Source organism: Epithele typhae (genome assembly GCF_022376455.1).
Source record: "Epithele typhae strain CBS 203.58 chromosome Unknown BXZ73scaffold_2, whole genome shotgun sequence".
NCBI classification, from domain to species: Eukaryota; Fungi; Basidiomycota; class Agaricomycetes; order Polyporales; family Epitheliaceae; genus Epithele; species Epithele typhae.
In genome coordinates this window covers 1,711,789-1,739,768 of record NW_025954193.1, presented here as the reverse complement: position 1 = coordinate 1,739,768, position 27,980 = coordinate 1,711,789, and the positions used below count along the sequence as shown (strand labels likewise).

Here is a 27,980-nt window from a genome sequence, read left to right as displayed (position 1 = left end):
TTAACCCATGAGTTGAGTAACATCTTCAGGTGGGTACTTGGTTTGTGCAAAGGTGAGTATTCTGCATTCACAGAATGTGAGAGGGAGAATGGAACAGTCAAAAAGAGCATACCTCTTCAAACTCTGTATGTACTTTCGACTGACTTCATCATTTAGCACATGTGCAACCTGATCCGCAGAGATCTTCTCTCGAGCAGAACGCTCGTGGATTCTGAGGGTATATCAACAAATCTCCTTGTCGTGAAGCTGAGCGCGTGACTTACCCAACCATGGTCACCCCAATCGGCCAAGGCGCGTTGCCGATGGACAGCCGTAGATATGAATCGTTCGCTCTCTGATACTGTCTCTTCTGCATGTAATGCACAATCTCAGCGATTCGAGCGAGCACATCTGCCGGAAGATTCTGTCGGAAGATCAGTATCAGCACCGCAAGATTAGGCAGACCGTACGCACTCGTGCACGGAGAAGCTTGAAAAGGGGCTTCAAATACTCAGCAGACTGCCGTTGCGTAGCAGCCGCAAGCTTGCCCTGCGTCGTCCGCTTGACGTGCTCTACGAATGGTTATTATCGCTCGACTGTCACGACAGTGGCCAGGACTCACCAGGACGGTCGTCCATCCACTGCTCCCACTCCTTCAGCGCACGCTTGAGGGCATAGTAAATCATCGGATACAGCTTGTCCGGGTCGGTCTTGACGAGCTGCAGGTCGAGCGTCTCACTGCCTAGTGCGGACTCGCCGTCTCTCTTCTTTCCCTTCTCCCTGCCCGCTTCCTCCTGCCGCTGCCGGTCCGTCTTCTGGCGTTCGACGTTCTCGACGTCCTCGAGAGCCCTCTTGAAGTCGTTCTGTCCGCCGTGCCGTTCGTGATCCTTCTCCTCAATGAGCTCGAGGGCGCGGAGTCGGAGTCGCCGGTCCTTGTCAGACTCTCCAAAGAGCCGTACAGGCTGGCCTTTCGCGCGCAGCCGGCGCACGGTCTCCTCGTTGGATATGTTGAAAGACAGCGAAACGGGAGTATCTGAGCCGTGTTCACCTGGACGCGGGGAGCCCGAGGCGCGATCCTGGGGGACCTGGTGGCGGATGTTCACCTCATCGTGGTCCACTACACAGAGAAGGGTACGTGCCTTGGACTGTTCTCGCCTACGCGCCTCGCATACCTGTTCATCTCGCTCACGCTCCTCCTTGCGCTGTCGTTCCTTCTCTTCCCGCTCCTTCCGCTCCTGATCCTCCTTGAGACGTTCGAGGTCGCCTCGCCGCATGTATTTGGTCGGGCGGACATTGTCGTTGGTTGGGAGGTCGAAAGCCTTGCGTTTGACGGCGATCTCCGCCTTGAGTGCGTCCATGATGGTCTTTGCAGTCGGAGTGGAACGGGAACGGGCGGTAGGAGGGGTGGGGAGAGGAGAGCCTGGGCAGGCGATGGACGCGCCGGGACTCGGTCGGGATGGCGCGGGCGTCTGTGCGGGCGGCTGAGCTGGCGCGCTGCCGCATTCCGACTCTTTCCTCTCCCCCATCCTCCCTTCGCCCTTCCGCCCGCCGCCGCCATGTCCGAGCTCCAGAGGTCCGTCGCGTCTCCGTCTCGCGTTTCCCTTCGCTCCTCTTGCCCGGCCGTATTCTCATCACGCGCCCCCCCCTCCGTAGCAAATACGTCCTCCAGACCGCTGGCTTCGACGGTGAGCCCTCCTCGCGTCTCCCGCCCTGCACCCGCGACTCACGAGCGTGTCCCAAGCCCGGTTCCCCAACCAAAACCAGACGAGGCACTGGTCCGTCTCTCTGCTGTTCGCTCTCTCGCCGCTGTCCCCTCACGCCTCCTTCCGGGTCCACCCGCCCGTGCCTCGCCCCGCCCATGCAGCTTCCAGAACTACACGGACTACTTCAAGTGCATCGCTGCCAAGGGCGAGGACTACGCCCCCTGCAAGCAGTTCAAGCGTGCCTACCACTCTCTCTGCCCCAGTCAGTCACATCTCGCCTCTCCCTGCGCTTCTCCTCACTCATCCTCCGCCTCGCTCTCGCTTCAACTTCTGACGTGTCTGCAGACGAATGGGTACGTACTTGTTCCCTCACTCTGCATGGTCGGCTGCGTGTCTGACGCGACGTACTTCAGACCAACAAGTGGGATGAGCAGCGCGAGAGCGGCACCTTCCCCGCGTCGCTGGAGCCCTGAGTCCTAGACGCACTTATACTGCGAGGTTGACCCCCGTAATCCCATGCGAGTCGACTAGAGGACCCTTTCGTCCGCGAAAGTTGTTCTATCATAAGATAAGAATTATACTGCGTAGCCCACAGTCCGTCGTGAGCGTGCTAGCGCGAGATAAGTATGGTATGTGGGGGCCGGCTCGGTCTGCGTCGGGGCATCGGTAAACTAGCAACAGGTATAATGATAGTACATGTCCGTCCCGAGTGCGGAAAGGTATATCTGCAAGTGAATGGCGAAATGAGTGGAAAAGCAAACCAGTCTAGATGTAAACTGCGTAGGACCCAATCACCGGTCGGTGGTCGCTCCGTCCCTCCAGCTTGCGCATTCCCTGGTCGTCTAGCGTGTCGTATTTCAGGCAAACAACGTCTCCGCGGCGATGTACCGGTGCCTGTAAGCTGGGTGTCGCCTGGTCTGAAGGTTGCCCCATCGTCTGGTGGCCGTCCCGGTACAGGAACGGCAGAAGCCACTTGAAGACTGGGGCGGAGGGGGATGAAATGGTGTGGGGTGGCGACCTCATATCAACCGGGCTGTCAGGAGCTATGGGGGAAACGAGCGTGGGGGATGTATCGCTGACAGGCATGACTGGGGAGATGGTGTTGGCATGGCGGAAAGGCACCCGCCCGTTGGCAGCAGGGTCCAGCGATTTGATTCGCGCCAACGAGCGTTCCTCAGACGAGGATGACGAACGTTGGAAGGAGTCCACCGACCTGACCTGGGGCAGTCGTTTCCCATGCGGCTTCGTAGGGAATGGGAGCAGAGAAGGATCGCTCAGAGGCGAACCCTGCTGCTGAACTGGAGTGGAAGTGCTCGCCGACAGCGGATGGGGCATTCGTTCACCCGTGATGGATGTCGGTGGCAACTCGGGATGGTGCAGGGACCACGTGGAATCTCTTCGCGAACGGAGAGACGACGGCTTGAGGGCGTGGAATATCTGACCCATCTTCGCGCGGAGCGGCACGAATCGCTGGGATTCGGTGTCGGGCTCGACCACGATGGTTGTCTTCCACAGTATCCGATCGCACCTGTAGCGAACTCAGTATAAGCTGGACAAGAGCCGTGGCCACACTTACCAGCTAGGTACCCTCTGTTTATGAGACGAGTCATACACACCCCTGTCCTCTTCCTCCAAGTCCACGTTGTTCTCGCTGAGAGCCAAATGCTTGTGTGGTCGCGAGTGGACGGCATCCAACAACGCGTGCTGCAGCTCCTTTGCTCTGCCAGATCTAGACTTGCGATAGTCCAACGAGTCTATAGGAGTTTCGGGTGGCTTGACATCCAAACCCTGCTGACTGGCGCGTCGAGAAGGAGTGGGGACTGCGGTCTTCGCGGCGGACCAGCTCTGGCGCCATTTTGCTCTTTTACTCTTGGAGCGGGCGGGAGTAGGTTCAGACTGGCTGGCAAGGAGCACGTTCATCCACTTCTCCTTTGCTTTGTTAGCGGCGGTCGCAGAGAACATCTTCTGAACCAGATTTGACGTGCTTGCGCTCGCGGGAGGGGAGGGAGGTGAACGCGGCTCGCAATCATCTGGCTCTTCGTCTGCGTCAGGATCGACCGTTCGGCGAGAACGCACCGACATCCATGCGGATGAGATGACGGAGGCTCCATCGGGTTGAGGCTCATCGTCGTCATGTTGTGAGAGACCGTCTTGCTCAACAACGGTGGTTGCTGTGTCCGGATCGTGTTCAGCGACCTCGGTGAGCATCTTCTCATGCGACGGAGTAACGATCATCGGAGTTGCGGGTAGCCGCTTGAACGACTTCTGTCGTGATCGCTTCAGGGTGCGCAGGACATCGTACTTGAAAGTCGGAGGGAAGTTGATCGGGGCCTCGTTGAAACCTGCGAAGGCCGTCCCATATGCCATGACTTTGCGAAGCTGATCAAATTCCAACGCCTGTTCATACTCTACGGCATAACGATCAATGACACAAACGATGTATTGGTGGCAGGCGTGCCTTACCTTTCCGTGATATAAGCCAATCTGCGTGGAGGCGAGTGATATCCAATCTAAAGTTCAGGTCCCCGAATATGAACGTTGTGTCGAAGCGATCTGTGACGTCTGGGATTGCGATTAGACAAGGTGGCTTCTCTGATCGTGATGCTAACCTTCGGCCATGAAGCGAGGGTCGTCAGGCGAAAGAAAGTCGTTGACGGACAGCTCGGCCTACGGCTCACTGAGCACGTGCAACAATGGAGATGAGGCTTCGACGTACCTTGATCTTCGCAAGGTCAGCCAGACGGTTATGGACTTTGCCTTCGTGGGCTAGACCGATGTCAAGAGGTATCGGAGGGAATCTCGAAGTTCAGTCACTTACCTGCCAGATGAGCATTCACGAATAGGAAAGTGGAGCCGTCCAAATTCACGCTGACTCCCACACCTCCTTTGTTCCCTACTCGACCACCAATTAGGCCTGTGGTCACTGCGGATCTTGATGTACCTGTGCGCGGGATGGATAAGAAGCGGCTGAGCAGTCTACACGAAACGCACCTCGAACCAATGGGCGGGCATCGCGGTGGATGAACACAGCAAGGTAGAGACCCATCATCCTCTCCTTGATTAATAGCTCGTATGGGGAAGTGGGCAGGGCATCGTTGATGGGCTGGTGTGGCGCGTCGGGAGAGGGAGCACATTGACAATACCAACTCTCGAGTATCGTTGACCAGCTGCTCGGCGGATGGTGGTGGTCGTGAGGCTTCTCGACCGTCGGGGAAGGAATATCTGCCTCTGCACTCTTTCGAACGACGATCTCGTCGGGGTCGGGGGGGAGGAGTGAGTGCTTGGAGCGCGAGTTCTCCTTGTTATTCAGCTTGAAACCAGCACCAAATGCCATCGGTATGCCTGAAGCAATTTCAGTACGTACGAGCGACTGAAAGCATTATCCACTGACCTGACGCGGACGGACATTCTTGACCGGCTCTGTGGAAGGACGTGAGGAGAAGCGTATGAAAGACGGCGAAGCACTCACACAATCACCAAATGAGATGGATGGTCCGGGGTGGGCGGAAAAGTGGGAAGGATTGGAGGGCCGTCACGAGGAAGGGTGGGACTGATAGGTTGAACAGTGCCCAAGAGCTCGTCTAGATCGCCCTGTGAGAGACGTGAGGGTGAGATGGAGACAAGGAGTCGGAGTGGCATACCTTCGGGAGGGAGTCATGCATGTTCCAGGTGACGACACGAAGCTTGATGAACTTTGGGGGCGGTCTGGGTGGAAGAGGAGGAGGAGCGGGGGTTGGCTCCGCCGGGGAGGTAGAAGTGGACTGGCCGTGGGGAGAGGGAAAGAGAGCGTGAAGGCGGGCCAGGACATTTGTGTGCGCTGGGAGGGAGGGTGAGCAAGGTAGTGGGATGCGAGACGATGGAGGGAGACGAACCAGGGCGGGGATTACGGGGAATGTCTCTTGAAGGATCAGCAGGAGGAGAGAGTGCCGGAATATCAATGGGCGGCGGAGAGTCGATGGGCGGAAGGACGGGACGGGGAGCGGAGGTGGCCATGGGTGGACATAAGACGCGAGGACGTCGAGTAGAAACAGGCGACGGCAGCGAGGGACTTGGTGGGGCAAGTGCGGACCGCCTGCCACAGGCTGCGCGGCGAGCGGGCGCGAGGAGGAGGAGGCCGAGGAGGGTTGAGGCGACGGGGCCGACAGAGGACGAGCGGGAGACAGACCGGAGACGCCGGCCCCCGGGCCTCTCCAGCCGCCACCCTCCGACTCGAGCCACACGACGCAGGCACGTCCGCGCTTTCTGTCGCATTTGTGTTACGCTCTCGCCGCACGCCCAGCATGAAAGACTGTTTTTACATTCGCTATCCGACATGCCAACAATTCTACGATGCCCACAATACGCTCAGCCGGCCCCACAACGCTCACGCCGATTTCTCATTCGATTTTGAGCCGTCCGCCTCCCTCGAGCCGTCCACTTCTCCAGCTGCCCGCGCGGACACGGCCGCGCCACCGTCAGACCGCGGCTCCTCATCCGCGTCCTCGAACTGGTCCGCCCTCGCGTCGAAGGGGTCGTAGATGATGCTCTCGAGATGCGCGAGCGCCGCCTAGAAGCGGAAAAGGGGAGGGAGGAGGTCGGCGAAGCAGCACGGCTAGTAGGGGTTGAAGCGAGAGTCATTGACGAAATCGCTGCGCACTTTGCCAACCTCGCTGAGTTCCTGATCGCCGTCCCCGTCGAACGTCTCGAACAAGCCCGGGTCGACGAACGCGTCGTCGTCGTCGTCCATCTCGTCTCCCTCGTTCGGATCGGGGTGTAGCGACGCGCAGAGCGACAGGCTTTCGAAGATTGGCTCCACTGGGGAGCGGGAATAAGAGCGCGCGGACGGAGAAGAGGGCGAGCACGTACGGGCCGAGGGATCTTTTGGGATGATCACAAGTTCGCGCATGGAGGACGTGTCTTCATCTTCCTCCGCTTCTTCAGCAGATGTCGGTTCGTCGAGCTGGCAATATATTGAGGGCCCGTTCTCGGCGCGCGAGATGGCATGGAGTGTGATGGTCGGGTAGTCGACCTGAATGCCAGTCCCCGAAGCAGACATGAAGAAAAGTGCGCTGAAAGAAGCATCAGAACCACAGGCACACAAGAAACAAACATGCGCACCTCTCAATCACATAGAGGTCCCCTCGCGTGCCATTCTCGGTTGAGAATCCATCGAGGGGCGGATCGAGAGTAACGGAAACATCGGACTGTTTGTGGCGGAGGACGGGCGGGATGTCGGCGAAGGATGCGGGCGTGGACGCGCTCGCGATTCGGTGCTCCTCGGGAGAGATATGCGCTGGGAGGGCGGAGACGACAGTGATCGGCATCTTCGACGCGGTGTGCGCGGGCGTGAGGTCGAAGGGCGGAAACGGATCGCGAGACTTCAGCCAGCTTCAGCCACAGTTGCCCAAGTTTTGCTGCAGTGCGGAATGGGCGTCCACCAGGCCGCGACCGGCACCGTGCGCAGGCCCTAGTGGCTAAGCAATCTCTTGCCTCCGACTCTCACCTCGACCACTCTCGCTACCCACCATGCCCGTCTCTCCGCCCTCCGATCCCCAAGCAGCGGCGCTGCTCAACCATGTTCTCTCCCAGATGCAGCAGAACATCTCCTTCCTCGCCTCCAACAACTACATCTCCTCCGCCGAGGCATCAGACCTTACCGCCCGTCTCACCGCGGGCCCTGCGCCCATTGCCCTTCCCACCCCCGGCTCTGTCGCCACCAGCATGAGCAATCTGTCCGTGGGCCCTGCCCGCCGCAATATTCCCCCGCCCCCGCCGCGCTCGAGCGTGCAGCAGGCTCGGGCTGTCTGGGCCTACAACGAAGACGGCCGAGTGCGTCCACTTACTCTCCCGTGCTGACCTCCCCTGTCTGACGCCCCGCCGCTCGGCGTACAAGGAGCCCAACGATCTCTCCTTCTCCTCTGGGGAGATCGTAGAGATCGTCGACGAGACAAACGCCGACTGGTGGACGGGTAAGTGCAGGGGCAAGCAGGGCCTCTTTCCGTCGAACCACGTCGAGAAGATCGCCTCCAGCTCCGGCCCTTCCTACTCTCCTCCCCCTGTGATGCCCGCTGCGCCCTCCTACTACTCCCCGCCTGCGCCGCCCCAATACAACACCCCGCCGTACAACGAGAAGGCGGCCTACCAGCCTCCCTACCAGTCCTCCTATAACCCTATCCCCGTCCAGCCGGCCCCGGCCCAGGCCCCGGTTCAGCAAGAGGAGCCACCGAAGAAGAGCAAGTTCGGCAAGCTGGGCAACACCATGGCCACCTCTGCTGCCGGTGGTGTTGGTTTTGGTGCTGGTGAGTTTCCCCACCAGTCGCTTGTCTGTGACTTTTTTTTGACCTTTCCTCAGGTGCGGCCATTGGCAGTGGCATCGTCAATGCTATTTTCTAGCCTGACGCTATCGTTCCGAAATTTCTATTCTACCCAGGACTTTTTGAGTTTGGACTACATCATGTGCCTGTATATTTACCTCCAACCGGTCGTATCAACCTTGCTCTAACCCACTCTCCGGTCGATTTCCTTGATCGGTATACCGAACAACTCCTTGACTTGTTGCACTATCGCAAGATCACCAGTGTTCTGCCCGGGGCTTGTAAACACTACACACGATCGTCATGGTCCTGTTGCCGACGTACCTTCGTAATCTCATCACTGATCTTTACCGTCGGCGTCCCGGCGACCGACGATAGCTTGATGACCATGTTCAGCGCCCGGCTCTTCTCCGTGTACCCACTTGACTTTGTCTTGAAGTCGTTCGTCAACGACGTGCCGATCCCAAATCCGCAGCGCATCCCGAGCTCGTCGCACTGCCTCTGGAGCCGGAGCACCTTCTCGACGTCGAGCGCGTCGGAGAAGATGATCGTCTTCTGCCGGAAGTCAATCCCGAGCTGCTCATACACGCCCTTTGCTCGCGGCGCGAAGATGAACGGGTCGCCCGAGTCTTGCCGCAGGCCGGACCACTGCCGGGCCAGATGCGGGTTCGCAGCGAAATCCTGGTGGACAGCGGTTGGTGAGCGACATGAGCTTCGACTCTCATAACGATGAAGGTGACGGCCCACCTTGAAGAACACCTCTGTCGAGAACGTGTCGGTCAATGCGATTTGGAGGGCGTCCGCGTACGTCTCTTGCCACGTCGTCAGGGCCATGGCGTTGACGTGTTCGTACCCTTTCAATGCACCGATCTATCGTACAGTTGGAATACCGTCAGCTCAAACACGCGCACGAAGGGCGGTGCGCTGCACTCACGCCCATGAACCATTCGCTTTGGGACAACAGCCATGAGTAAGCTTCAATCCCACCAGATAAAGAATTCTACACACTGTGCGATGGTGCCGATCGGTGCTACTTCGTACTTCATTGCTAAATGCATCTGTGCATGCAGTCAGTTCGCTGGAAGACGATATCGCAGCCATTTCGAACGCACATTGCTAGTGCCGTTGACTGCACCCTTTCCAGCATTGTCCTTTGCTGCTCGAATCAAGGACTTCACGACGATATCCTGCGTGTGGAACGAACGTCGTCTTCTGGTACCAAACTCGCTGATGACGCATCCAGCTTGGAGCATAGTCTCGGCCTTCTTGTATGCGGCGTCTACATTATCGCATCCGTAAGTGTTCTGTTAACCATGAGCACAGAACCACTGGGACCGATCACCTTCTTGGCCTTCGTAGTCCCAGTCGGTGTCCACCGTCGTGAAGTAGATTTCGCTGAGACAGGCCATGAGCGGGACCTCCCAAAGAATAGTCTCCTCCCAAGGGCCGGAGACGTCAATGTGGATGTGGCCCCTGTCGGCATCGCGCCCGGGCTCAAAAGAGATGGAGAGCTGCTCGGGCTTGAAGCGATAGGCCTCGAGGTAATCAAGATATGTGGGTTTAAAATAGGGGCAGGCCTTCTCGAGCCACGCCCGCTCCGAGGACGAGAGCGCCAGTCGGTCGAAGGCTAGTGAGATGTAGTCAGTACATGCTACTAAGCGAGAGAGTCGAGTCAACAAACCCGAGACCGAGCGCTTGAAACGGAGGTAGCACTCGCGGGTGAAGTAGACGTCCTTGCTGCGGTGGGTGAAGCGGTAGGTGCCCTGGACTGCAGGAAAGTGCTGCAGCACGGCTTGCTGCATAGTTATCTGGGAGGGCACCGAAGGATGAGCAATGACAAGAGCAAACGACAGCTAGACGGTGCACCTTGTACAGGTCGGTGTCCAGCAGGGACGCGGGCAGGACGAGGTCGGCCATAGTGGGAGGGCCGCAGGGGAGGAAGAGGGAGGAGGGCAAGTTGGAAGGCGGGTCGAGAGTGCGCACGCGATTCGGATATGGGCAGCCGAAAAGAGGCAGCCGATGTCTCTGTCCGAGCCAAAGCGAATGTTCGCAGAGTCCGCGAGCGTTTCATGCGGATGTGAGCATGTTTGGGCCTCCATCTCGCGTCTCTCTACAAACCTATCCGGGTGGCAAGCTGCGCGTCGTCTGTGGCCAGTCCATCAGCAAAGGGCGTATCTTCTTGTCACGCATCGCGGCGTCTGACCGCGCTCGGCGCTTCCTGATAAGGACATACCATCTTTTGTCTGCTAGACGGCTGATGGTAATACATGACAATCAGTCGCAAAGCCTATTATAGATGGTATCGAATTGCAGTCTTATTGTAAACTGTAACCTTGCGAGACGGTTTTCTGCAAGGCCTGGTCGTCAGACTTCTCTACAAGTACTTCACAGGTACATGCGCAGGTATGGAGCGTGAGAACGCTTTCATCGCGTCCTATTTCCGAGGCGCGTGTGCGGAGCGCGTCCTCACCGGGACCATCTGCTCTCCTCCTCAGGTCACGCTTGACTTCTCCAAACATTCCCCAGACGCATGTCTTGTTCACTGCGCTTTCAGCCTCTCTTCTTTCTTTGGCCCTCCCGCAACAAATTCACTACTTGTCGACATCGTATCCAAGAATATGGACATTCGGTGAGTACATCATCTCACGCACACACTCGACATGTCATAACGTCGGTGGCGGGTGACGCACGCTCGGGTCGGGTGAAGGCTGGGTTTCTGGGGATCTGTGGGTCAATGCGTGGGCGAGTGGCGGGGAATTCTGAAGCATTTAACAAGACTGGCGCGCCTGCGGCATTCTTTCCGGACGTACCATCACCACAGACGGGCGAGCCACTGAGCCACTGACATGGTGCCAGGTGAGTCCTTCGTCAGGCCACTATCCTTCTGCTTCCAACCCTTCCTTCCATACTTCCACGGCCATTCAATGTTTCACCCCGTCAAGTCAGTCATATTCCTGTGTCGATATGCCTTGCATCTTCGATGTAGATGCCACTCGGTGCCACTCGCTTCTTGGTGAGTCCTATCACTATTACCGGTTCTATCCCCGTCCCTAAAACACCAAATATGCGGCACATTGTCGTCTCCACAAGCACATCCAGGGGCTGTATTCAATCGTCCAAGTGATCCTCGACATCGGGACGACGGGATCTGCTCCTCCCTCGCGCTCTTCGCCCTGGTGCAAGTCACGCAGTTCCTCTCGGACCTACTCCCGATGTTCACGCTCAACGCCAAGTAGCTCGACAGGATCCTCGCCTCCGCGATAAACCGGGAAAGCACTGCGCCCGCAGCCATGCAGGATGGCGCACGGCGTGGTCCCGATGAGCCCTGGAGCGTGTGCACGGTCGTGAACGTGCCACTCGTCTCGAGCGGGGTCCCCCTGGGTGTTCTACTTCCGCCCGGGCACCGGCTAGGGGTTCCTCCTTCTGACGCCGCACGGGGACGGTGCCGGGAGCGACGAGACGGACGGGGTCGACGGCTCGGCCCGCCTCGTCGATTCTCGCCGCTATCTACCCCCATTATCGCGGTGAAGGGTGCGGTTGTGTCGGGGGGCTTGAAATAAGCACAGGTATGTCTGAGCGGCAGCCGATACTGTTTCCAGGTTCTTGTCCCCAGCCTCCCGGCGGCCGGCCCCCAGCCCCCGTCAGCACTCCCGCAATGTATGCCGTGTCCCAACTCGACGGATGCGCCCGGATCCATATTTTGGGTTGCCTGGTTATTGCGAGCAGCCTATGCAATGTGAGTTTCGACGTGTGACCTCCGTGCTCCACATTCTCACAGCACAAGGGCCTACAGGCTCGGATTAAATCTCGATGAACTTCTCTCCGTGCCAAGGGAGCTAGTAGGTGTCCAAGAATGCGTAGTCGCGCCCGGTGGGCGGCCCCCGCCTCGTCACGGTTTGAGTTGAAGCCCGCGCTCCTATTTAGAGCGCACCGGTGTCCGTAGCATTTTTACTTTGTGCTTGATTACATGGCATCTTTTGAATTATCACTGCGTACTTTGTTCCCTATTACCTGGTGTGCGTTGCGATATGAACCTACCCTGCCATTCACGACAAGGCGTCATAATCATTGCCTGAGATGACCATCCCGCCCCTTGTCCATGGTAATCCTCTCCCTCTTGTATTGCCATGGGCCCCCTCGTGTATTACAATGCGCGGTGGGAGAAGACAATTGTCCGACCGACTGGCGTCTAGCAGGCGGTAGATTGCCATGCCAGATGACTGATGGCCGTCTACGGCTACTACCCTGTCATACGTGATCTGTCTTGCGATTGCTTACCATGCAATATGGGTGTTTATCACGCATTGCAACACATTATCTTCAAATCCCCCATTTTGCTGATGTCAAGCTACAAGGCTGGCCTCACCAGTCTTCCCGCGCCCACGACCCTGTATCCGAGACGCGTCTGTGGCGGGCTCCCCGACGCGCCTCTCCTCCGTCTACCATGGTCAGTCGCGATCCGTTCTATCCCACCTGCCGCCTGATCATCCCAAGCTCACTCGCGCGCACAGAGCTCCCGCATAGAGATCCTCAACGACGGTGGTTTTCGCTCCGACGGCCGCAGGCAGTACGAGCTGCGCGACATCACCATCGACCTCTCCCAGCATGGAACCGCGGATGGCTCCGCTCTCCTCACCCACGGTCTCACCCAAGTTCTCGTGACCGTCTTCGGCCCAAGAGAGGCCAAGATGCGTTCCCAGACTCTGCACCATCGCGCCGTCCTCAACGTCGAGATGAGCGTCGCGCCATTCAGCACCGGCGAGCGGCGAAAACGCTCGCGCGCGGACAGGTCCGTCCCCGCCCTCCCCTCGCGCATTCTCCCCCTCTTCACGCGAGCCGCGTGCCCAGGCGGATCCTCGAGCTCGCCTCCATGATCGCCTCCACCTTCGAGCCCGTCGTCCAGACCTCCCTCTACCCCCGCTCCCAGATCGACATCTACGTCCACGTCCTCCAGCAGGACGGCTCCCTCCTCCCGGCCTGTATCAACGCCACCACCCTCGCGCTCGTTGCCGCCGGGGTACCGCTCCACGACTTCGTCTGCGCCGTCACTGGCGGGGTCCACTCGACGTCCCCTCTCCTCGACCTCACCACGCTCGAAGAAAATGACGTGCCGTTCGTGACCGTCGCCGTCATGCCCCGCACTCGAAAAGTGACGCTCGTCACGATGGAGACTCGCCTGCACGTCGAGCGGTTCAAGGAGCTCTTCGAGCTTGCGTGCGAGGCCGGCCAGACGATCCACAAGGAGATGCGGCTCGCCGTCAAGGACCGCACGACAGCGCTTGTCGGTGCGATGGACGCGGGGACGAAGCCGGCCATGCTCGACGAGCGCGATGTAGTGATGGACGACAGAATATAACTTGCGCCCTCTTGTTTCTGCCGGTGTTTGTTTCGGACGACGGCAGCACACACACACACACACAGGCAAGCGTACTACTCGCGTCTCGGTTCGATTCTGCGGAAACATGCAAGCCACTTCTCGCCCTCGTTGCGCTCCACCTTCTTCCCCTCCTCCGTGCTGCTGTACACCGCGTCGACGATCGGTCCTTTTCCTTCGTCGCGCAGGGCTTGCTCCGAGACGGGCTCGAAGAGCGGAAACTGCTCGAGGTGGGTACACATCCAATCGTGCAAATCACGGACGTCGGTGATCGTGTACACGATCCCCCCGGCCGGAGGATGTACGCGTACTCGGCGAGGAGGGTGGGGGAGATGATACGCGCCTTGTGCTTGCGGGCCTTGAAGTGGGGGTCGGGGAAGAGGAAGAAGAGGGCGGAGAGGGAGTGCTTGGGGAAGTAGTTGGGCATGAACTTCATCGAGTTGGCGCGCACGATGGAGACGTTTTGGTACGGCCCTGGGACGGCGGAGTCGGGCTGGGGCGGCGCGGACGTAGAGCGGAGCGCAACGATGCGGTCGTGGACATATTGTGAGACTTGTACGCGAATCTCCATCCCTGAACGATGTTCACGGGACCAGGACGGGAGATATGCGGATCGCGAGTCGGACATGCATCAGACAGGATGAGAGGGGGGGTGGAGGACATATGAGCAAGCCAGGGGACTAACCGAGCATGAGGGTGTTGGGGAAGAGGGGGGCCAAGGCTATGAGAAGGCCGCCAAAGCCGCAGCCAACGTCTGCGAACTCAGGCGTTTTCCCCGAGCCGGCGAAGGCGGGGTAGTGCTCGTCCCAGCCGACCTGGGCAGGGGAGGCGGGGTAGCTGAGCGCATGGTCGGAGAACGGGTTCGCGTGCGCGCGTTGGCGGTAATGCCTTTTCTGCAGGCGCGATTGGATGAGCGGCTGGGGCCCGCACGGTGGAAGATGGGGCGACTTGCCTGGGGGAGGACGTCGTTCTGGGCCTGCCTTCCTGCGGGCGCGTCGGCCACGTTCGGTACGCGCTTGCGTTTGGGCATCGGACGAGGGCGAGTGGAGGGAAGCAGGGCGGCGCGCGAAGACAGGCCAATCGCGTCGTCGGGATCGCCTTCGGAAAACTCGGAATGACCCTGGTCACGTGCACCGCGCGACTGGGGCGCACATATCAGCCCCGCCAGCAAACTGTCCCGTCCCCCATCCTCTTCTCCTCCACTCCATCATGCAGGCCGCCGCCCTCCGCTCCGCCGTCCAGCAGGTCCGTTCCCACGTCCCCTCGCGCCCTGCGCACCGCGTCTGTCGGACACTGACCATACCCCATCACCCCCTTCAGTCGCGCCGTTCCGCCTTCGCGCGTTCAGCCAGGTTCGCGTCAACCTCTGCCAAGGCCCCCACTCTCAAGGAGCGTATTGCGGAGCTCATCCCCGTCCAGCTCGAGAACGTGCGCCTTTCCCCCTAACTATATGCGTCCCCGATGTTCATTCGCTGGCACCACCAGGTCAAGGCTGCTCGTGCCGAGCATGGCAAAAAGTCGTTTGGCCCCGTCATCGTAGACCAGCTCTACGGGTGCGTCCTTCCCATGCGCTCTCTCCCACGCTCTTTTCAATTCTAGTGCGCAGTGGTATGCGTGGTCTCCCGGCCCTCATCTGGGAAGGTTCCGTCCTCGATGCTGGTACGCACGCTGTCACCTCACTTGAATACACCCATTCACACCCTTTACTCCAGACGAGGGTATCCGCTTCCGTGGCAAGTCGATCCCCGAGTGCCAGGAGCTTCTTCCCAAGGCCCCCGGCGGGTCTGAGCCTCTCCCTGAGGCACTTTTCTGGTTGCTCCTCACCGGCGAGGTCCCCACACAGGAGCAAGTCACCGCCCTCTCCAAAGACTGGGCTGCGCGTGCCTCGCTCCCCTCCTTCGTCGAGGAGATTCTCGACCGCTGCCCGCCCACCCTTCACCCCATGTCCCAGTTCTCGCTCGCCGTCACTGCTGTATGTCCTGACGTCATCTGCCCATGAACAATTCGCTCACCCGGCCCGATCCTCCGTTTAGCTCAACCACGACTCGGCATTTGCCAAGGCGTACCAGCAGGGCATCTCCAAGAAGGAGTACTGGCAGCCCACCTTTGAAGACTCCATGGACCTGTGCGTCTCAATCTCGTGATCTCCATCGTCGCCCGCTGACTGTCCGCGTCTAGGATCGCCAAGCTCCCTGCTATTGCTGGTCGCATCTTCCGCAACGTGTACGGTGGTGGCAAGCTCCCGGCTGTCGAGCTTGACAAGGACTATTCGTACAACCTTGCCAACCTCCTCGGTTTCGCTGACAAGCCCGACTTCGTCGAACTCATGCGTCTCTACCTCACCATCCACTCCGACCACGAGGGCGGTAACGTCTCGGCGCACACCGGCAAGCTCGTCGGCTCCGCGCTCTCGGACCCTTTCCTCGCCTTCGGTGCCTCTCTGAACGGTCTTGCTGGCCCCCTCCATGGTCTCGCCAACCAGGAGGTGCTCCTCTGGCTCCGCAAGATGCAGTCGAAGATCGGCGAGGACGCGTCTGACGAGGCTGTCCGGGAGTATGTCTGGACCACCCTCAAGGGTGGCCAGGTTGTGCCTGGCTACGGCCACGCCGTCCTCCGTAAAACCGACCCACGCTACATGGCGCAGCGCGAGTTTGCTCTCAAGCACCTGCCTGACAACAAGATGTTCAAGCTCGTCAGCCAAGTGTACAACATTGTCCCTGGTGTCCTCCTTGAGGCCGGCAAGGCAAAGAACCCCTGGCCGAACGTCGACGCGCACTCCGGTGTCCTCCTCACCCACTACGGCCTTGACCAGATGAACTTCTACACTGTGCTCTTCGGTGTCTCGCGTGCCTTTGGTGTTGCGGCGCAGCTCATCTGGGACCGTGCGCTTGGTGCTCGTGCGTACCCATGCCTTCCAATCATGATGCCCCGTGCTGACTTCCGCTTGCAGCTCTCGAGCGCCCCAAGTCTTACTCGACCGAGGCGATCAATAAGATGTTCAAGGACAAGTCGGCGTGAAATGTCTATAGCAACGTCTCTGGATGTGCAGATGCCGGGCGGAAGGGGGAGACGCATGACATTCTACTGTAGACTCGCCTTGTTGAACATCCTATGTCCTTACGTAATGCAACGTGCTCTCATGTCGCAAGGCGCGCGTGCCCGTCCGAGCCTGCCCAAAGCCTGCCTTCCCTCCACCACCCTCTCTCACTCCGTCTGCACTCACCGCTGCCTGTGCCTCCCCCCTCGCTCGCGCGCCCCGTTTATCCCACTCGTGAACCATGGCCGACGTCCGCGCGCTGCTCAAAGCGAAACGACAAGACGCACGCATCACGCACCCGCTCGTGTCGTACAACGCCGCCGGCGTCCTCCGCTGCCTCGCCTGCGGCACGCCCGTCAAGACCGCCTGGGAGGGCCACGTCGGCAGCAAGGCGCACCGGACGAACGCGGCGCGCCTCCGGCAGGAGCAGGCCCGCGAGGCGCAAGAGCAGGAGCGCGAGCGTGAGCGCGAAGCCAGCCTCAAGCGCAAGTCGATGGACGTGGACGACGATGACGACGACGAGGGCGGCGGCGGTGGAGACGGCGATGGGGACAGGGACGGGGACGGGGACACGCGCATGGCGGACGCGAAGAAGCGGCGGGTGAGCGAGGAGCCCGCCCCCTCGACGGCGGGCAGGGCGCACGCGTTCCCGGCGGACTTCTTCTCGGACCCGTCGATGGCGCCGCCGCCGCGAGAGGACGACGAGGACGAGGAAGAGGGGGACGACGGCGGAGGACACGCGGGCGCACCGGCGGCCGTGGGCGGGCTCGACGCCGAGTGGGCGCGGTTCCAGCAGGCGGTCGTGAACGCGCCGGAGTACCACGAGACGTACGAGCGCGCGACGGTCGCGGCGGAGCCCGTGCTCGAGGCGGAGGTCCCCGCGGGGTTCCCCGCGGCAGCCCCTGGCCCTGGGGACGCGGGCGGGGCGGGGAAGGAGGAGGAGCTGGACGAGGAGGGTCTGAGGCGGAAGCGGGACCGGGAGGACCGGGAGCTGATCATGGATCGGCTGATGGAGGAGGAGCAGGCGCAGGAAGAGGCGGACGCGCGGGTCTCGGTGCTCAAGAACAAGCTCGAGGCGTTGAAGAAGAGGCGGGAGGCGGCCAAGGCCGCGGGGGAAAAAGGCGCGAAGTGAGCGCGCACGTGCACGCAGACGACACGGTTGGATGTGTGTATGCAAGTAAGTGGACTGTACTAGTATAGCAGAGCGGTATGTGATGCTAATGTGCTACGGCTCAGACACAGTCTCTTTCTCCTCTCCCGCGCCCTGCTCCGTCTCTCCCTGCTCCAAACCCAGCCAGGATCCCCAGTCCGTACCGCGTTTGTGGAACATCATGAGTCCCATAAGGACCGGCAAATACCAGATGCTGTAGTGGAAGACCTTCCTCGCCTGCTTCTCCCCACCCTGCCTGTAGAACTTCCACGCCGCGTTGACGCAGACCGCGTGCGGGACCAGACTGGTGAGCGCGAACGCCCACGTGGTGAGGCCCGAGAGCGGCATGAGGACGGAGGTGGCGGGGACGAGGAGGAGCGCGTGGCGGAGGGCGACGAGCGCGTTCTTGTGCGGGTTGAGGACGCAGAGCATGCGGTAGCCCGCCTGTGCGTACGCCTCGCGGACGAGGTGCGAGAGCCCGTTGAAGTGCGGGAACTGCCAGCTGTAGAGCAGCAGGAAGAGCGCGAGCGGGGCGAGAGGATTCTCCACCGCGAGCATCGCGTCCGCCACGGCCGTGGGTGTGGACCCAAGGAACGAGGGGAGGACAAGGTGGAATGAGTCGAGGGAGGAGGGGAGGAGGGCGCCCCCGCAAGCAGTCCAGCCCATGAGCGGGGGGATGCCGCCGACAACGGCACCGACCCAGGTGTTGGCGATGCTCTTGCGCTTGAGGTAGGTGTATGCGCCGGCGTAGAGGGCAATGTTCGCGGCGCCGAGCGCGGCGGTGACGGGGTTCGTCATGGTCCAGAGCAGCGCAGGCCCGGCGAGGCCGGTGGCGAGAGCGAAGCCGGTTGCATGCAGAGGGCTGATGGCATGGCGTACGAGCGGACGATTTCGAGTGCGGGCCATCTGGGCGTCGTAGGGGACCTCTTGGATTTGATTGAACGCGTTTGCAGAGGCGGAGCAGAGGGCGGTACCGACCGCGGTGGAGAGGAGGACGGGGAGAGAGGCGGGGAGAGGGCACATGGCGACGCCAGACATGGCGGTGAGGACGACGAGCACGGTGAGATTTCCCTTGGCAAGCTGGACGTAGACTCTGGCGAGCTTGCGGGGAGTGAGAGCCTCTGCTGGTCGGAAAGCGGTCCCCTCGGGATGGTAGACGGCGCCGACGGAGTGTCCGCGGACGGAGTGGGCGACCGGGCTGGAGGCAGGGAGGGCATCGCGCGCGGAGGCGGCCCACCTGTGGTTGTCGTAGAAGAAGGAGGAGAAGGATGTTTTGTGGCGGTCGCCGGCCAAGCTGGACGCGGAGCGGGTGGGGGCCTGCGAGCGACGGACGCCGGCTGCGCATGAGCGACAGACATACGCCCCGAGAGTGCGCATTGAGCCTGTGCGGAGGGTGAGCAGAAGGTGCCGTAGCAGAAGATGATACTGACAGAAGTGCACGAGTGGAGGCAGTCACAGGCAGCGGCAGGACGCGGGGTCGAGCAGACGCCGAGACGCGTGGAGATGAACCGTGCGCGCCGGGCGTCCCCCGCGCCAGCTCCCTTCCTCTACTCCACCATCCCACCGGCCCCGGCTGCGCGACTGCCTCCAGCACGACGCCCGCCCACTCTGGGCCTGTCCGTACACACCTGGACAACCATTATTTATCCCTATTTCTCGCCTACTGCCCGCTGTCATCAACACGTTCCCTCCCACACAAATACGCCAGCCCTCCCACCCACACACTACACTCGCAGCCACCTGACGCCGCTCCAGGATGCCCGGCACCCACTTGCTGCCCCCAAATCTCCTCAAGCTCTTCGCCCCTAGGCCTCCCCTGCCCTATACCCGCCCGCTCGACAGGGACACCGACCGCGTCCGGCCTAAAAATGTCGATGGTGTCGCCAGCCTCATCGCTCAGCTCCGCGAGGCCAAGACGCAGGGCATGATGGAGTCCGGGAACACGGGAGAGGGCGAGGGCATGGAAGAAGGCGAGGAGCCCACTTTCACTCTTGCCGAGGAGACCAAACGCCAGCTCCGGAGGGAGGAGAGGAAGAAAAAGAAAGCCGAGGACTTCCAGCGTTGCAAGGAAAACTGTACGTCCCTCGCTCTCTCGCCCTCGCCCTCGCCCTAGCCCTGTCTAACGATCACACAGACAAGCCTTCAGAGGACGCCGAGGCTGCTGGCGACCCGTATAAAACGCTGTTCATCTCGCGTCTGGTACGTTTCTGCCATGTAGTCTGCCTTCGGTTTTGCTTACCTTCTCCTGCAGCACAAGAGTGCCACGGAAAACGATCTCCGGAGAGAGTTTGAAACTTTTGGCAGCGTTGAACGGGTGAGGATCGTCCGGGACAAGAATGGGCGCAGCCGAGGCTACGCGTTCATCGTCTTCGAGCGGGAACGTGAGATGAAAGGTAACGACCACCCTCCTTGCGTCTGAACGTGCTCACCCATCATATATCTGCGCCCCGTGCTCTCGCGTGACGCTTCGTTCTCCCTCAGCTGCATACAAGGACTCGGACCGACTGCACATCATGGGCAAGCGCGTGCTCGTTGACGTTGAGCGCGGTCGGACGGTGCGTGGCTGGAAGCCTCGCCGACTGGGTGGCGGGCTGGGTGGTAGGCCCAAGCCCGAGCCGCCTATGTTCCCCGCTGGCGGCAGCAGCGGTGGTGGCGGCCGGGGTGGCTTCCGCGGCGGCGGCGGTGGTGGTGGCGGCTTCCGTGGGGGCGACCGCGGTGGGTTTGGCGGACGGGGACGAGGCGGAGGCGGATTCCGCGGCGGTGGACGAGGTGGGTTCGGCGGCGGTGACAGGTTCGGTGGTCCTCGTGACGACTTCGGCGGCGGGGGCGGAGGACGTGGAGGGTTTGGTGGAGGATACAGGTATGACACACACCCTCTGTGTATTGCTGGCTGGTTTGCTGACCGGTTTTCGTAGGGGTCGGGGAGGTGGCATCGGGTACCAAGGAGGAGGATTCAGTGGGCCACCTGACCATGGACCGAACAGCTTTGGGGGCAGCGGTCCTCACGGGCCTGGCGGGTATGGTGGGGGTGGCCCCGGAGGGTTCGGCGGTGGACCGCCAGGTGGTGGACCGCCAGGCGGAGGGCCTCCAGGTGGTGGTGGGCCTGGTGGGTATGGGCCGCCTGGCGGATTCGGCGGGGGCGGAGGAGGGTACCGGGGCGACCTCAAGCGCGAAGGGCCTGGTGGGTACGACCGGGACTCGAAGCGTCCGCGGTTCTAGTCGACTTGAACGACGGTGGCAAGCGTCTGGCAGCCGTCTCTGGCCACTCTTCCCGGCTCCCCCTCTCATTTTGTTACGTCGCTCTCGCCTGGGTCTGCGTAAGTATGTGACTGCTCAGCTGTAATGTGGTAATGTGTCGCGCTCGAGAGAGGCAAGTATGTATAAAGTCGATTCGAAGCATCCCGTCTGGCGAGAGTGTGCGGAGGACGAATGGCGGAAATCGGACGGAAAGCGGGAGTAAATATCGTCCACGGGCGTCCGTCGCTCCCGCGAGAGTTGAGGCCGCTGTCGTCGACGGTGCTGAGACCGGGCCCGAGGCGGGAGATCGACACGGTCGCGGGGACGGCCGGGGACGGTGCTCGAGATCGCCTGCGCTGGCCGCCGTCGGGTTTGGTGATCGTCGGCAGCAGCGTAGCAACGCCAGTGTCGTGCAGCCCGCCGAAGAAAGCAAAGCGGCCGCTTCGCCCGTTCGCGCCAAGCTCAGGCGCGCAGTTTCGCACCGGCTCCCTCTCGAGCACGCCCACCTCCCCTGCTCGTCGGGTGTCGCCCTTGGCCAGCCCAGCTCTCCGCGCATTCCCCACCTCGAGTCTGTCACTCCTTCTTTCCCCGACTCTCCCTTTCTCTCCCCCGCCCCTGTCCTCCTCCCGCCTCGAATGCTCGCCCCCTAGCTGTCCTCCCCCGCCACGTCCCTCCGCCCACGAGCCTCGATCGTCTCCCCCACTGCGCCCGCGATCCTTCTCCCCCTCTCCCTTCCTTCCGCCTCTCTTCTCCCCCGCCGTCCGCACCAGGTCCCCGACTCTCCAGCCTCTGCCAGGCCGTCCCCAAGGCCTCCGCCCGACAGCCCGACTCCGCCCTCGCCTGCCTCGCCTCACCCTCCTCTCCCCATCCCCGCCCGCTCATCGAGGCAGACCCCGCTGCAGGCTGGCATCGACCCTCCCACTCTCGCTATACATCTACTTGGTATAATTTCCCGTCCCTTGTGCAGCATGGAGCGTAAGTAGCCCCTCCTGCTCTCCCCTCCCCTCCCCTCCCCTTCTCACCTCTCCGCCCCAGACAATGTCTTGTCTAAACCTCCCAGCCCTAGAGAGAGCCTCGCGCCCCTGTCCACCCGCGACCTCCCTCCGTTCTCCCTCCCCGCCGTCAGGGAATCCTCCGCGTCCTGCGCCTCGTCCCCCATCTCCTCTGCCCTCTCTCCCACCCAGTCCGACATCTCCACGCTCGCGTCCGACAAGCCAGATGCCTCCCAGAACCCCATCCTCCGACGCGCTATCTCCTGCGGTGCTCTCCCGGCCGAGGTCAAGCAGCGCCGCAAGCGTTCCCGCGTCAGCCCCGAGCAGCTCATCAAGCTCGAGGAGTACTTCGCCGTCGACAACAGCCCCACCTCTGCCCGGCGGAGGGACATCGCGCGCGAGCTAGGCATGGACGAGCGGCAGACTCAGATTTGGTTTCAGAACAGGTACGTATCCTCACATCACCCACTTCCCCCGACTCCCGTTGATCTTTCTTCCCCAGGCGCGCAAAGGCCAAGCTCCAGCTCAAGCTCAAGGCCCGTGCGGTTGAAAAGCTCGAGCCGCCCCCGGAGAGCCCCCCAGAGCTGTCGAGTGGCTACGACATGGACATCCATGGCCTGATCCATGAAGACGAAGGTAGCCGCGCTTCCCCCCACGTCTCCTGCTACGGGCACTGATCTCAACCAACAGAGGTCACCGTCTTCCCGTGTTCGGATCTCACCATCGGCTCCTGGCGACGCATGGGATCCTCACAACACGACCTCATCGCGTATACATGCGAAGCCAAGCGCTGTCTCACCTGGTTCATCCGCTCTGGCGGCCGCAGCTTCAAGATGGACGTTCTCTACGAGCACATCGCCGAAGCCCGCTTCACGAACCTCTCCCCCGGCACGGGCTCCGCCACCTTTTACCTCGAGCGCCCCCCGACGTTCTACATGGAGGGCCTTCTCGACTTAAGCCTAGGAGAGGACTCGCCTCGCATATGGCAGGTATGCGGCGACTGGACCGAAGGACGGCAGGGCACCAACCACCTCCAGCACACACTCGCGGGGCCTGCCTACCAGCTGTCGGCGCTCGTCAACAGCATCAACCCCTCGGCCATGGCTTCGGAGGCTCTCTACACCCCCACTGCCTCGGTATCGGACGCGGGCTCCTCTCCTGAGGTGTTCACGCGCTCTCTCCACTCTCCGATTGATCAAACGCACACCTCGTCATTGCCAATCCGCCGGCCCAGTTCGCTGAGCAGCCTCCGCATGCTGCACCACCCCTCGCTGGAGAGGCTCCGGGCGCGGCCGAGCGTCCCGCTTTTCCACTCGCCCCTCTCCAGCACGCTCTCCAGCGTCTCGTCCCCTAACTCGCCCTACACGGCCAGCGAGACCTCGGTCGGCTCCCTCTCTGCCTCCATGTCTCCCGGTTACCCGTACTCGATCGAGGGCTGCGGTACCCCTGGCTTGGTCGCGCTCGCGTCCGACCAGCTCGCCCAACTCCCGCTTGGGATGTCCAACCTCCCGCGGCTCAACTACGAGTACCAGCCGATGTCGCGCTCCGCGTCCCCCTACGACTGCGGCTCCGAGCCCGTCTCGGCCGCCTCAACCTCTGGCGGGTACTACGGGCAGCCCTGCGGGCCCTGGGGCGGCCCGCCCTCGAGCCTGCCGATGGGCGCCGGCATGAGCGTCGCGGACACAGACGCGCCCAGCCACGCCTACGTGCAAGCCCCGATGGCAGTCGAGGAGCGGCCGCAAGAGCCGTACTATCCGTACCCCAACGGGCTGCCCGGCCCCGTCCCCACTCCCGCCTACGCGTACGAGCACGGGGGCCCGGGCGTGTAAATGACCGTCCGTAATTATTGCGCTAACATCTATAGTCCCGGCTCCCGTCTCCCTCTCGCCTGCCCCGCTTTCCGGTACCCTACGTCGTCGTTGAACGCTCTCGTTTACACCGCCCCCCGCGCCCCTGCGCGCATTGGCTTCGCCGCGGGCGTGCTGCGCACCACCGGCCCCGCGTTCTTCCCCCCACCTCCTTCCACCCCTTCCTCTTCCCTTCCCACTGCTCTGCCCGCGCACACACCCGCCCTGGCCTGGCCTGGTCCGTCCGTCCGTCCATCCGTCTGTCTGCCTCTCCTCTCGCCTCGTCTCTGCTCTGCTCGCCGCCGTGCTTGTCGCGTGCGCCCACATTCTCTCTCTGCTCCGCTCGTTCTCTCCCCCCGCCCCCCGTCTCGTGTAGCATTAGAAGCGCCCGCGTCGCCGCGCGCCGTGCATAGTGTCGCAGTAATCGTCTTCGGTCCTTCGTGTGCATACTACATAATCGGTCGCTCCGCCCCGAGCCCGTTCCCCCCGCCCCCCGTCGCACCCACGCCCGCCTATCGCATAGCGCTCCTTACTAGTCTAAATACTGGCTTCGTGTACTTCCATCGCAGCGCATCGGGCGAGACTTTAGGATTAGGATATCTGAATGCAGTCCAAACCGCCCTCGCCGAATCGTTCCATCTTTCCCGCCCGTTTCGGGTGCGCGTGCGGTGTGCTGGTCCTTGCGCGAGTGATCGGGGCCCCAATGCCCGGGGTGGAACACGCTGATATCGCGTTTTGCGCAGTGCTATGAAGTTACAAGCGATCCGTTCCTCTACTGTCCGTGTCCCTCTCACCGCACCGTCATGGACCGTCCGCTGTGCACAAAAGAAAGCGTCAGAGGCAGGCTCCAATCACCAACGGAATGCCGATCCGATCCCGCAAGCACAACCGACTCACCTCACCGTCTTCCTGTCGACGACCGCCTGCTCGGTCTTTGCGCGGTTGAGCACCTTCTGGAACTCGCTCACGCGGTGGCGCATGCGCGAGTGCATGTACGCCTTCGAGCACTTGATGTGGTAGTGGAGGTAGTCGCGGAAGAGCTGGATGTGGGTGATCGTCGAGCCGGCGACGGCCGGGTGCGCAAAGTGGCGGGGGAAGAGGACGAAGGTGACGTAGCCGACGTCCTCCGAGTCCTGCAGCCCGGGCAGGTGCCGGATCTCGAGCGGCGGCGTGCGCGTCGTGTACAGCACCTGCGGCGCGGACTGGATTTGCGGCAGCCGCCGTGCGTCGACGAATTCCTGGCGGGCGGCAGGGGGGAAGGACGTCAGGCGGTCGGTCGGGGGACAGAGCGAGAGAGGGACCGGCGACGGCGACGGCGACGGCGACGGCGACAGAAGAGCGGACGCACCTGGAGGAAGACCTTGCCGAACACGCGGTCGGTCTCTTCCCGGAATATGGTCGAGAAGATGACGGTGACGCGGTCGGAGGAGGCCTGGACGTAGATGGCCTCCTCGTCGCGGTAGTTGAGTGACATGAGGTCGCCCTGGCCGTCGCCGGCGGCCTCGAGCTGCTTGCAGGCCTGGAAGCCGAGCTCGAACGGCGCGGCGAGCGCGTTGCGCTTGAGCAGGGCGAAGGACTTGATCAGGGCGTCGCGCTCCTCTGCTCGGGGGCCCTCGTCGGCACGGGCGCGCGGGATCGGGGGCGGAGAACGCACCTGGATCTGCTGGCAGTCGCTCGAGGTCGATTTCGAGGCTGAGGTTGTACTCGGGCTCGGGCTGGGCGATGTAGGGGCCGTACTCGCGGCTCATGATATCATTGACGCCGTAGCGGACTAGCTGATCCCAGCAGCGGATGTTCATGGAAAGGGTTATGGCCGTTTTGCGGTCGGGGGTGGACATGTGGAAGCGGACGCCATCGAAGTCGACGAACTGGACGTCGAGCGAGGAGGGCCTGGAGGGCGAGGCGGTGAGTGGATGCGCACGGGAGGAGATGAGGATAATAACTTGAGGGCCTTCTCGGCAAGTGTGGTCTGGATGATGTAGTTGTGCGACTGCAGACGCGAGTGAGTGAGCGCAGCCTCCGACAGAGCCGGCCATGCCTACCTCGAGCAAGATCATGGTGGCAGAGGCCGGGACGGCGATGGAGGCGATCCCGCGCAGCTCGCGCTCGAGGTGGGCGCGGGGCAGGTCCCGTGACGGGAGAAGGAGCGTGGGAAAGGAGAGGAGGCAGCGACGGAGCCTCGCAGCCCAGCATCCGATCCTCTCCACCGCGAAATATTCAGCGTCCGGCTACGCATCCACCCCCGCTGCCCCGTCTGCACCCCAACGCCCGCCAAAATGCGTACGTCTCCCGCCCTCTGTTCCTAGTACCCCTGTTGATCTGCCCCGCGTGCAGCTCCGAAGAAGAAAGCCGAAAAGATGTCCCTCAATGCGTTCCTGGAGGACTCCAGTGAGCCCCGCCTCCCCCACACCCGCACACACTCCTTTGACACAATGCATAGCTCTGGGATCCTGGGCGGACGAGATGGAGGACCTCCCCACTGCCCGTGAGTCTCGTCCACGCCAGGGAGTTATCGGTGCCCTCAGTCCTCTCCTCTCTAGCTTCGTTCAGGGCCGACGGCGACGATCGCCGCGGTGGTGACCGCCGTCGCGACGACTTCCTCTCTAACAGACGTGAGTGCTCTTCTTCTTTCTATGCCGTGCATCAATCTCAACCGTTTCCCGTAGTCGATCGCGGTCCTATGCGCGAAGATCTACCCCTTCCCACCGAACCCCCCTTTACTGCGTTCATCGGCAACTTGACCTTCGACATCACCGAGAGCGAGCTGGAGGAGTTCTTCGACGGAAAGGTACGCATGTCTCCCATGATCCCCACGCCCTCCTCCTCAACCCATCCCGCCAGACCAAGTCAGTCAAAATTATCAAGGATCGGGATGACAAGCCCAAAGGTTTTGGATATGTCGAGTTCATCGACCTGGACGCACTTAAGGGGGCTATCGCCAAATCCGGCTCGGTGAGTGCACTCACATTCCCCAGGCCACCATCCCTGACTAATGATGACCCGATTCAGAGCCTTGCCGGTCGGGCTATTCGCGTCAGTGTCGCTGAGCCTCGTAAGTCAATTCCTCAATACCGTCAAACAGTCGGCTGAGCAATCGTCACAGCGAAGGAGCGCTCTGGCTTCGGCGGAGGATTCGGCGACGACCCCAAGTTCGACAACAACTGGCGCAGAGAAGGCCCTCTCCCCGATCTCCCCTCTTCAGGTGATGCCCCCCGTCGTCGTTTTGACGGCCCTGGCCGCGAGCCTCCGCCGCCCTCCATGTCCGACAACGCCTCGGATTGGCGGTCTTCTCGCGCGCCTGCGCGCTCGTCCACCCTTTCCTCCCAAGATTCTCAAGATGGCTCACTTCGTCGTCGCGGTCCCGGGGGGCCCCCGCGCGAGTCTGCGCCTCCTGGACCTGCAGACACTGAGGACAACTGGCACATAGGCAGCAAGTTCCAACCCGCAGCGCCCGTTGGTGACAGACCGGCCGGTGGTAGCCGCTTCGGCGGCCCTCGTAGGGACATGGGCCCTCCTCCACCGGTGGTGGCAGAGGAAAGTGACTGGAGGCGGCCCCACGCTATCTCTCGGAACTCCACCTCCCGTGCGTCTTTCTTCTGACGCTGATTTCGCGCTGGACTGATATATGGCCCTCTCCTCTAGCCAACAGCTCCACGCCGCCCACGCCGCAGATGGGCCGGCGCAAACTCGAACTCCTCCCTCGCTCCTCCACTACCTCTGCCGCCCCTTCCCCCCTTGCCTCCCCGAACCCTGCAAACGCCGCCCCCCGGGCGAACCCCTTCGGTGCCGCAAGGTGAGTCACTTCCAGAAATAAATCCCATCACCCCGCTGAACGGCGCTCGCACCAGGCCCGTAGACGTGTCAGCACGCGAGGCCGAGGTACAGCAGCGGATCGAGAAGGAGCGCGAGGAGGTCCGGGACAAGTTCCAACAGCATGCGCCGATGTCCCGCACCTCTTCGCGGCAGGGCTCACAGCGGCCAACGCCTCCGGTCTCGCACCCGGCGTCCGCGCTGCAGAGCCCGACGAGCCCCGCGCACGGCTCGCCAAAGCTCGCGCCGGCGGCCCCGGCAGCGCCCGTGTCCAACGTCCGACCGTCGTTCAGCTTCGCAAGCGCTGCGGCAGGCAAAAAGGACGGCTCAAGCGAGGACGTCGCCGCACTCGCGGAGAAAATCGACGAGGTCGAGCTGGAGAGTGCGGAGAAGTGACCGTGCCCCGTCGCTGTCAGGCCCCCGGGAACGTACAGTACACTGCTCGGTTTCTTCCCCTCTCTGTCGGCGCCCCTACCCCGTTCGTCCTTCGCACAAGTACGTGTCTCAATGCTGTGATCTGTTCTCGTAATCCCATTGCACGCACGTCTCTATCTTATG

General features: G+C 61.8%; 15 protein-coding genes across 15 annotated transcripts; 8 read left to right on the top strand and 7 right to left on the bottom strand.

The window, feature by feature from the left end:
• BXZ73DRAFT_38936 (pre-mRNA splicing factor) lies at positions 1-1,337 on the bottom strand (the record flags this gene model as incomplete). The annotated part of the gene is made up of 5 exons (XM_048018281.1): positions 1-61; positions 113-211; positions 264-403; positions 454-551; positions 602-1,337. The coding sequence occupies 5 exons, from the start codon at positions 1,335-1,337 to the stop codon at positions 1-3; spliced, it is 1,134 nt and encodes a 377-aa protein (XP_047883490.1).
• A 198-nt stretch (positions 1,338-1,535) lies between these two features.
• Positions 1,536-2,155, top strand: BXZ73DRAFT_96488 (cytochrome c oxidase subunit VIb; the record flags this gene model as incomplete). Its single annotated transcript, XM_048027093.1, has 6 exons — positions 1,536-1,552; positions 1,633-1,664; positions 1,721-1,754; positions 1,844-1,944; positions 2,028-2,035; positions 2,096-2,155. The coding sequence occupies 6 exons, from the start codon at positions 1,536-1,538 to the stop codon at positions 2,153-2,155; spliced, it is 252 nt and encodes an 83-aa protein (XP_047883489.1).
• A 292-nt stretch (positions 2,156-2,447) lies between these two features.
• On the bottom strand, positions 2,448-5,675 carry BXZ73DRAFT_96487 (DNase I-like protein; the record flags this gene model as incomplete). The annotated part of the gene is made up of 11 exons (XM_048027092.1): positions 2,448-3,210; positions 3,259-4,090; positions 4,146-4,244; positions 4,292-4,349; positions 4,399-4,448; positions 4,501-4,623; positions 4,674-5,024; positions 5,074-5,102; positions 5,152-5,273; positions 5,324-5,499; positions 5,555-5,675. 11 exons carry the CDS (start codon positions 5,673-5,675, stop codon positions 2,448-2,450), a joined length of 2,724 nt encoding a protein of 907 aa, XP_047883488.1.
• A 598-nt stretch (positions 5,676-6,273) lies between these two features.
• On the bottom strand, positions 6,274-6,985 carry BXZ73DRAFT_86963 (regulator of volume decrease after cellular swelling-domain-containing protein; the record flags this gene model as incomplete). Its single annotated transcript, XM_048024361.1, has 3 exons — positions 6,274-6,476; positions 6,528-6,730; positions 6,780-6,985. 3 exons carry the CDS (start codon positions 6,983-6,985, stop codon positions 6,274-6,276), a joined length of 612 nt encoding a protein of 203 aa, XP_047883487.1.
• Positions 6,986-7,187: 202 nt separating this feature from the next.
• BXZ73DRAFT_96485 (SH3-domain-containing protein) lies at positions 7,188-8,054 on the top strand (the record flags this gene model as incomplete). The annotated part of the gene is made up of 3 exons (XM_048027091.1): positions 7,188-7,490; positions 7,555-7,960; positions 8,014-8,054. The coding sequence occupies 3 exons, from the start codon at positions 7,188-7,190 to the stop codon at positions 8,052-8,054; spliced, it is 750 nt and encodes a 249-aa protein (XP_047883486.1).
• A 105-nt stretch (positions 8,055-8,159) lies between these two features.
• BXZ73DRAFT_96484 (nicotinate phosphoribosyltransferase) lies at positions 8,160-9,892 on the bottom strand (the record flags this gene model as incomplete). The annotated part of the gene is made up of 9 exons (XM_048027090.1): positions 8,160-8,243; positions 8,300-8,656; positions 8,723-8,845; positions 8,910-8,925; positions 8,984-9,033; positions 9,088-9,254; positions 9,318-9,602; positions 9,657-9,783; positions 9,842-9,892. The coding sequence occupies 9 exons, from the start codon at positions 9,890-9,892 to the stop codon at positions 8,160-8,162; spliced, it is 1,260 nt and encodes a 419-aa protein (XP_047883485.1).
• A 2,527-nt stretch (positions 9,893-12,419) lies between these two features.
• Positions 12,420-13,331, top strand: BXZ73DRAFT_86960 (ribosomal protein S5 domain 2-type protein; the record flags this gene model as incomplete). Its single annotated transcript, XM_048024360.1, has 3 exons — positions 12,420-12,422; positions 12,487-12,764; positions 12,824-13,331. The coding sequence occupies 3 exons, from the start codon at positions 12,420-12,422 to the stop codon at positions 13,329-13,331; spliced, it is 789 nt and encodes a 262-aa protein (XP_047883484.1).
• A 74-nt stretch (positions 13,332-13,405) lies between these two features.
• Positions 13,406-14,379, bottom strand: BXZ73DRAFT_96482 (putative methyltransferase-domain-containing protein; the record flags this gene model as incomplete). The annotated part of the gene is made up of 4 exons (XM_048027089.1): positions 13,406-13,570; positions 13,609-13,922; positions 14,035-14,242; positions 14,314-14,379. 4 exons carry the CDS (start codon positions 14,377-14,379, stop codon positions 13,406-13,408), a joined length of 753 nt encoding a protein of 250 aa, XP_047883483.1.
• Positions 14,380-14,558: 179 nt separating this feature from the next.
• Positions 14,559-16,367, top strand: BXZ73DRAFT_96481 (citrate synthase; the record flags this gene model as incomplete). The annotated part of the gene is made up of 8 exons (XM_048027088.1): positions 14,559-14,594; positions 14,670-14,777; positions 14,835-14,902; positions 14,956-15,008; positions 15,062-15,321; positions 15,383-15,474; positions 15,528-16,246; positions 16,300-16,367. The coding sequence occupies 8 exons, from the start codon at positions 14,559-14,561 to the stop codon at positions 16,365-16,367; spliced, it is 1,404 nt and encodes a 467-aa protein (XP_047883482.1).
• A 260-nt stretch (positions 16,368-16,627) lies between these two features.
• Positions 16,628-17,518, top strand: BXZ73DRAFT_38283 (uncharacterized protein; the record flags this gene model as incomplete). The annotated part of the gene is made up of 1 exon (XM_048018157.1): positions 16,628-17,518. The coding sequence occupies one exon, from the start codon at positions 16,628-16,630 to the stop codon at positions 17,516-17,518; it is 891 nt and encodes a 296-aa protein (XP_047883481.1).
• Positions 17,519-17,611: 93 nt separating this feature from the next.
• On the bottom strand, positions 17,612-18,913 carry BXZ73DRAFT_96479 (protoheme IX farnesyltransferase; the record flags this gene model as incomplete). Its single annotated transcript, XM_048027087.1, has 1 exon — positions 17,612-18,913. The coding sequence occupies one exon, from the start codon at positions 18,911-18,913 to the stop codon at positions 17,612-17,614; it is 1,302 nt and encodes a 433-aa protein (XP_047883480.1).
• Positions 18,914-19,292: 379 nt separating this feature from the next.
• Positions 19,293-19,955, top strand: BXZ73DRAFT_38998 (uncharacterized protein; the record flags this gene model as incomplete). The annotated part of the gene is made up of 3 exons (XM_048018295.1): positions 19,293-19,611; positions 19,671-19,735; positions 19,788-19,955. 3 exons carry the CDS (start codon positions 19,293-19,295, stop codon positions 19,953-19,955), a joined length of 552 nt encoding a protein of 183 aa, XP_047883479.1.
• Positions 19,956-21,741: 1,786 nt separating this feature from the next.
• Positions 21,742-23,594, top strand: BXZ73DRAFT_73629 (homeobox-domain-containing protein; the record flags this gene model as incomplete). Its single annotated transcript, XM_048021923.1, has 4 exons — positions 21,742-21,748; positions 21,809-22,211; positions 22,268-22,401; positions 22,456-23,594. The coding sequence occupies 4 exons, from the start codon at positions 21,742-21,744 to the stop codon at positions 23,592-23,594; spliced, it is 1,683 nt and encodes a 560-aa protein (XP_047883478.1).
• An 808-nt stretch (positions 23,595-24,402) lies between these two features.
• Positions 24,403-25,669, bottom strand: BXZ73DRAFT_86957 (actin-like protein ARPC2; the record flags this gene model as incomplete). The annotated part of the gene is made up of 6 exons (XM_048024359.1): positions 24,403-24,427; positions 24,510-24,850; positions 24,961-25,211; positions 25,267-25,502; positions 25,556-25,602; positions 25,655-25,669. 6 exons carry the CDS (start codon positions 25,667-25,669, stop codon positions 24,403-24,405), a joined length of 915 nt encoding a protein of 304 aa, XP_047883477.1.
• A 300-nt stretch (positions 25,670-25,969) lies between these two features.
• Positions 25,970-27,818, top strand: BXZ73DRAFT_96476 (uncharacterized protein; the record flags this gene model as incomplete). Its single annotated transcript, XM_048027086.1, has 9 exons — positions 25,970-26,000; positions 26,053-26,097; positions 26,153-26,224; positions 26,279-26,400; positions 26,454-26,564; positions 26,622-26,664; positions 26,716-27,195; positions 27,255-27,405; positions 27,461-27,818. 9 exons carry the CDS (start codon positions 25,970-25,972, stop codon positions 27,816-27,818), a joined length of 1,413 nt encoding a protein of 470 aa, XP_047883476.1.
• Between the last annotated feature and the right edge of the window lie 162 nt (positions 27,819-27,980).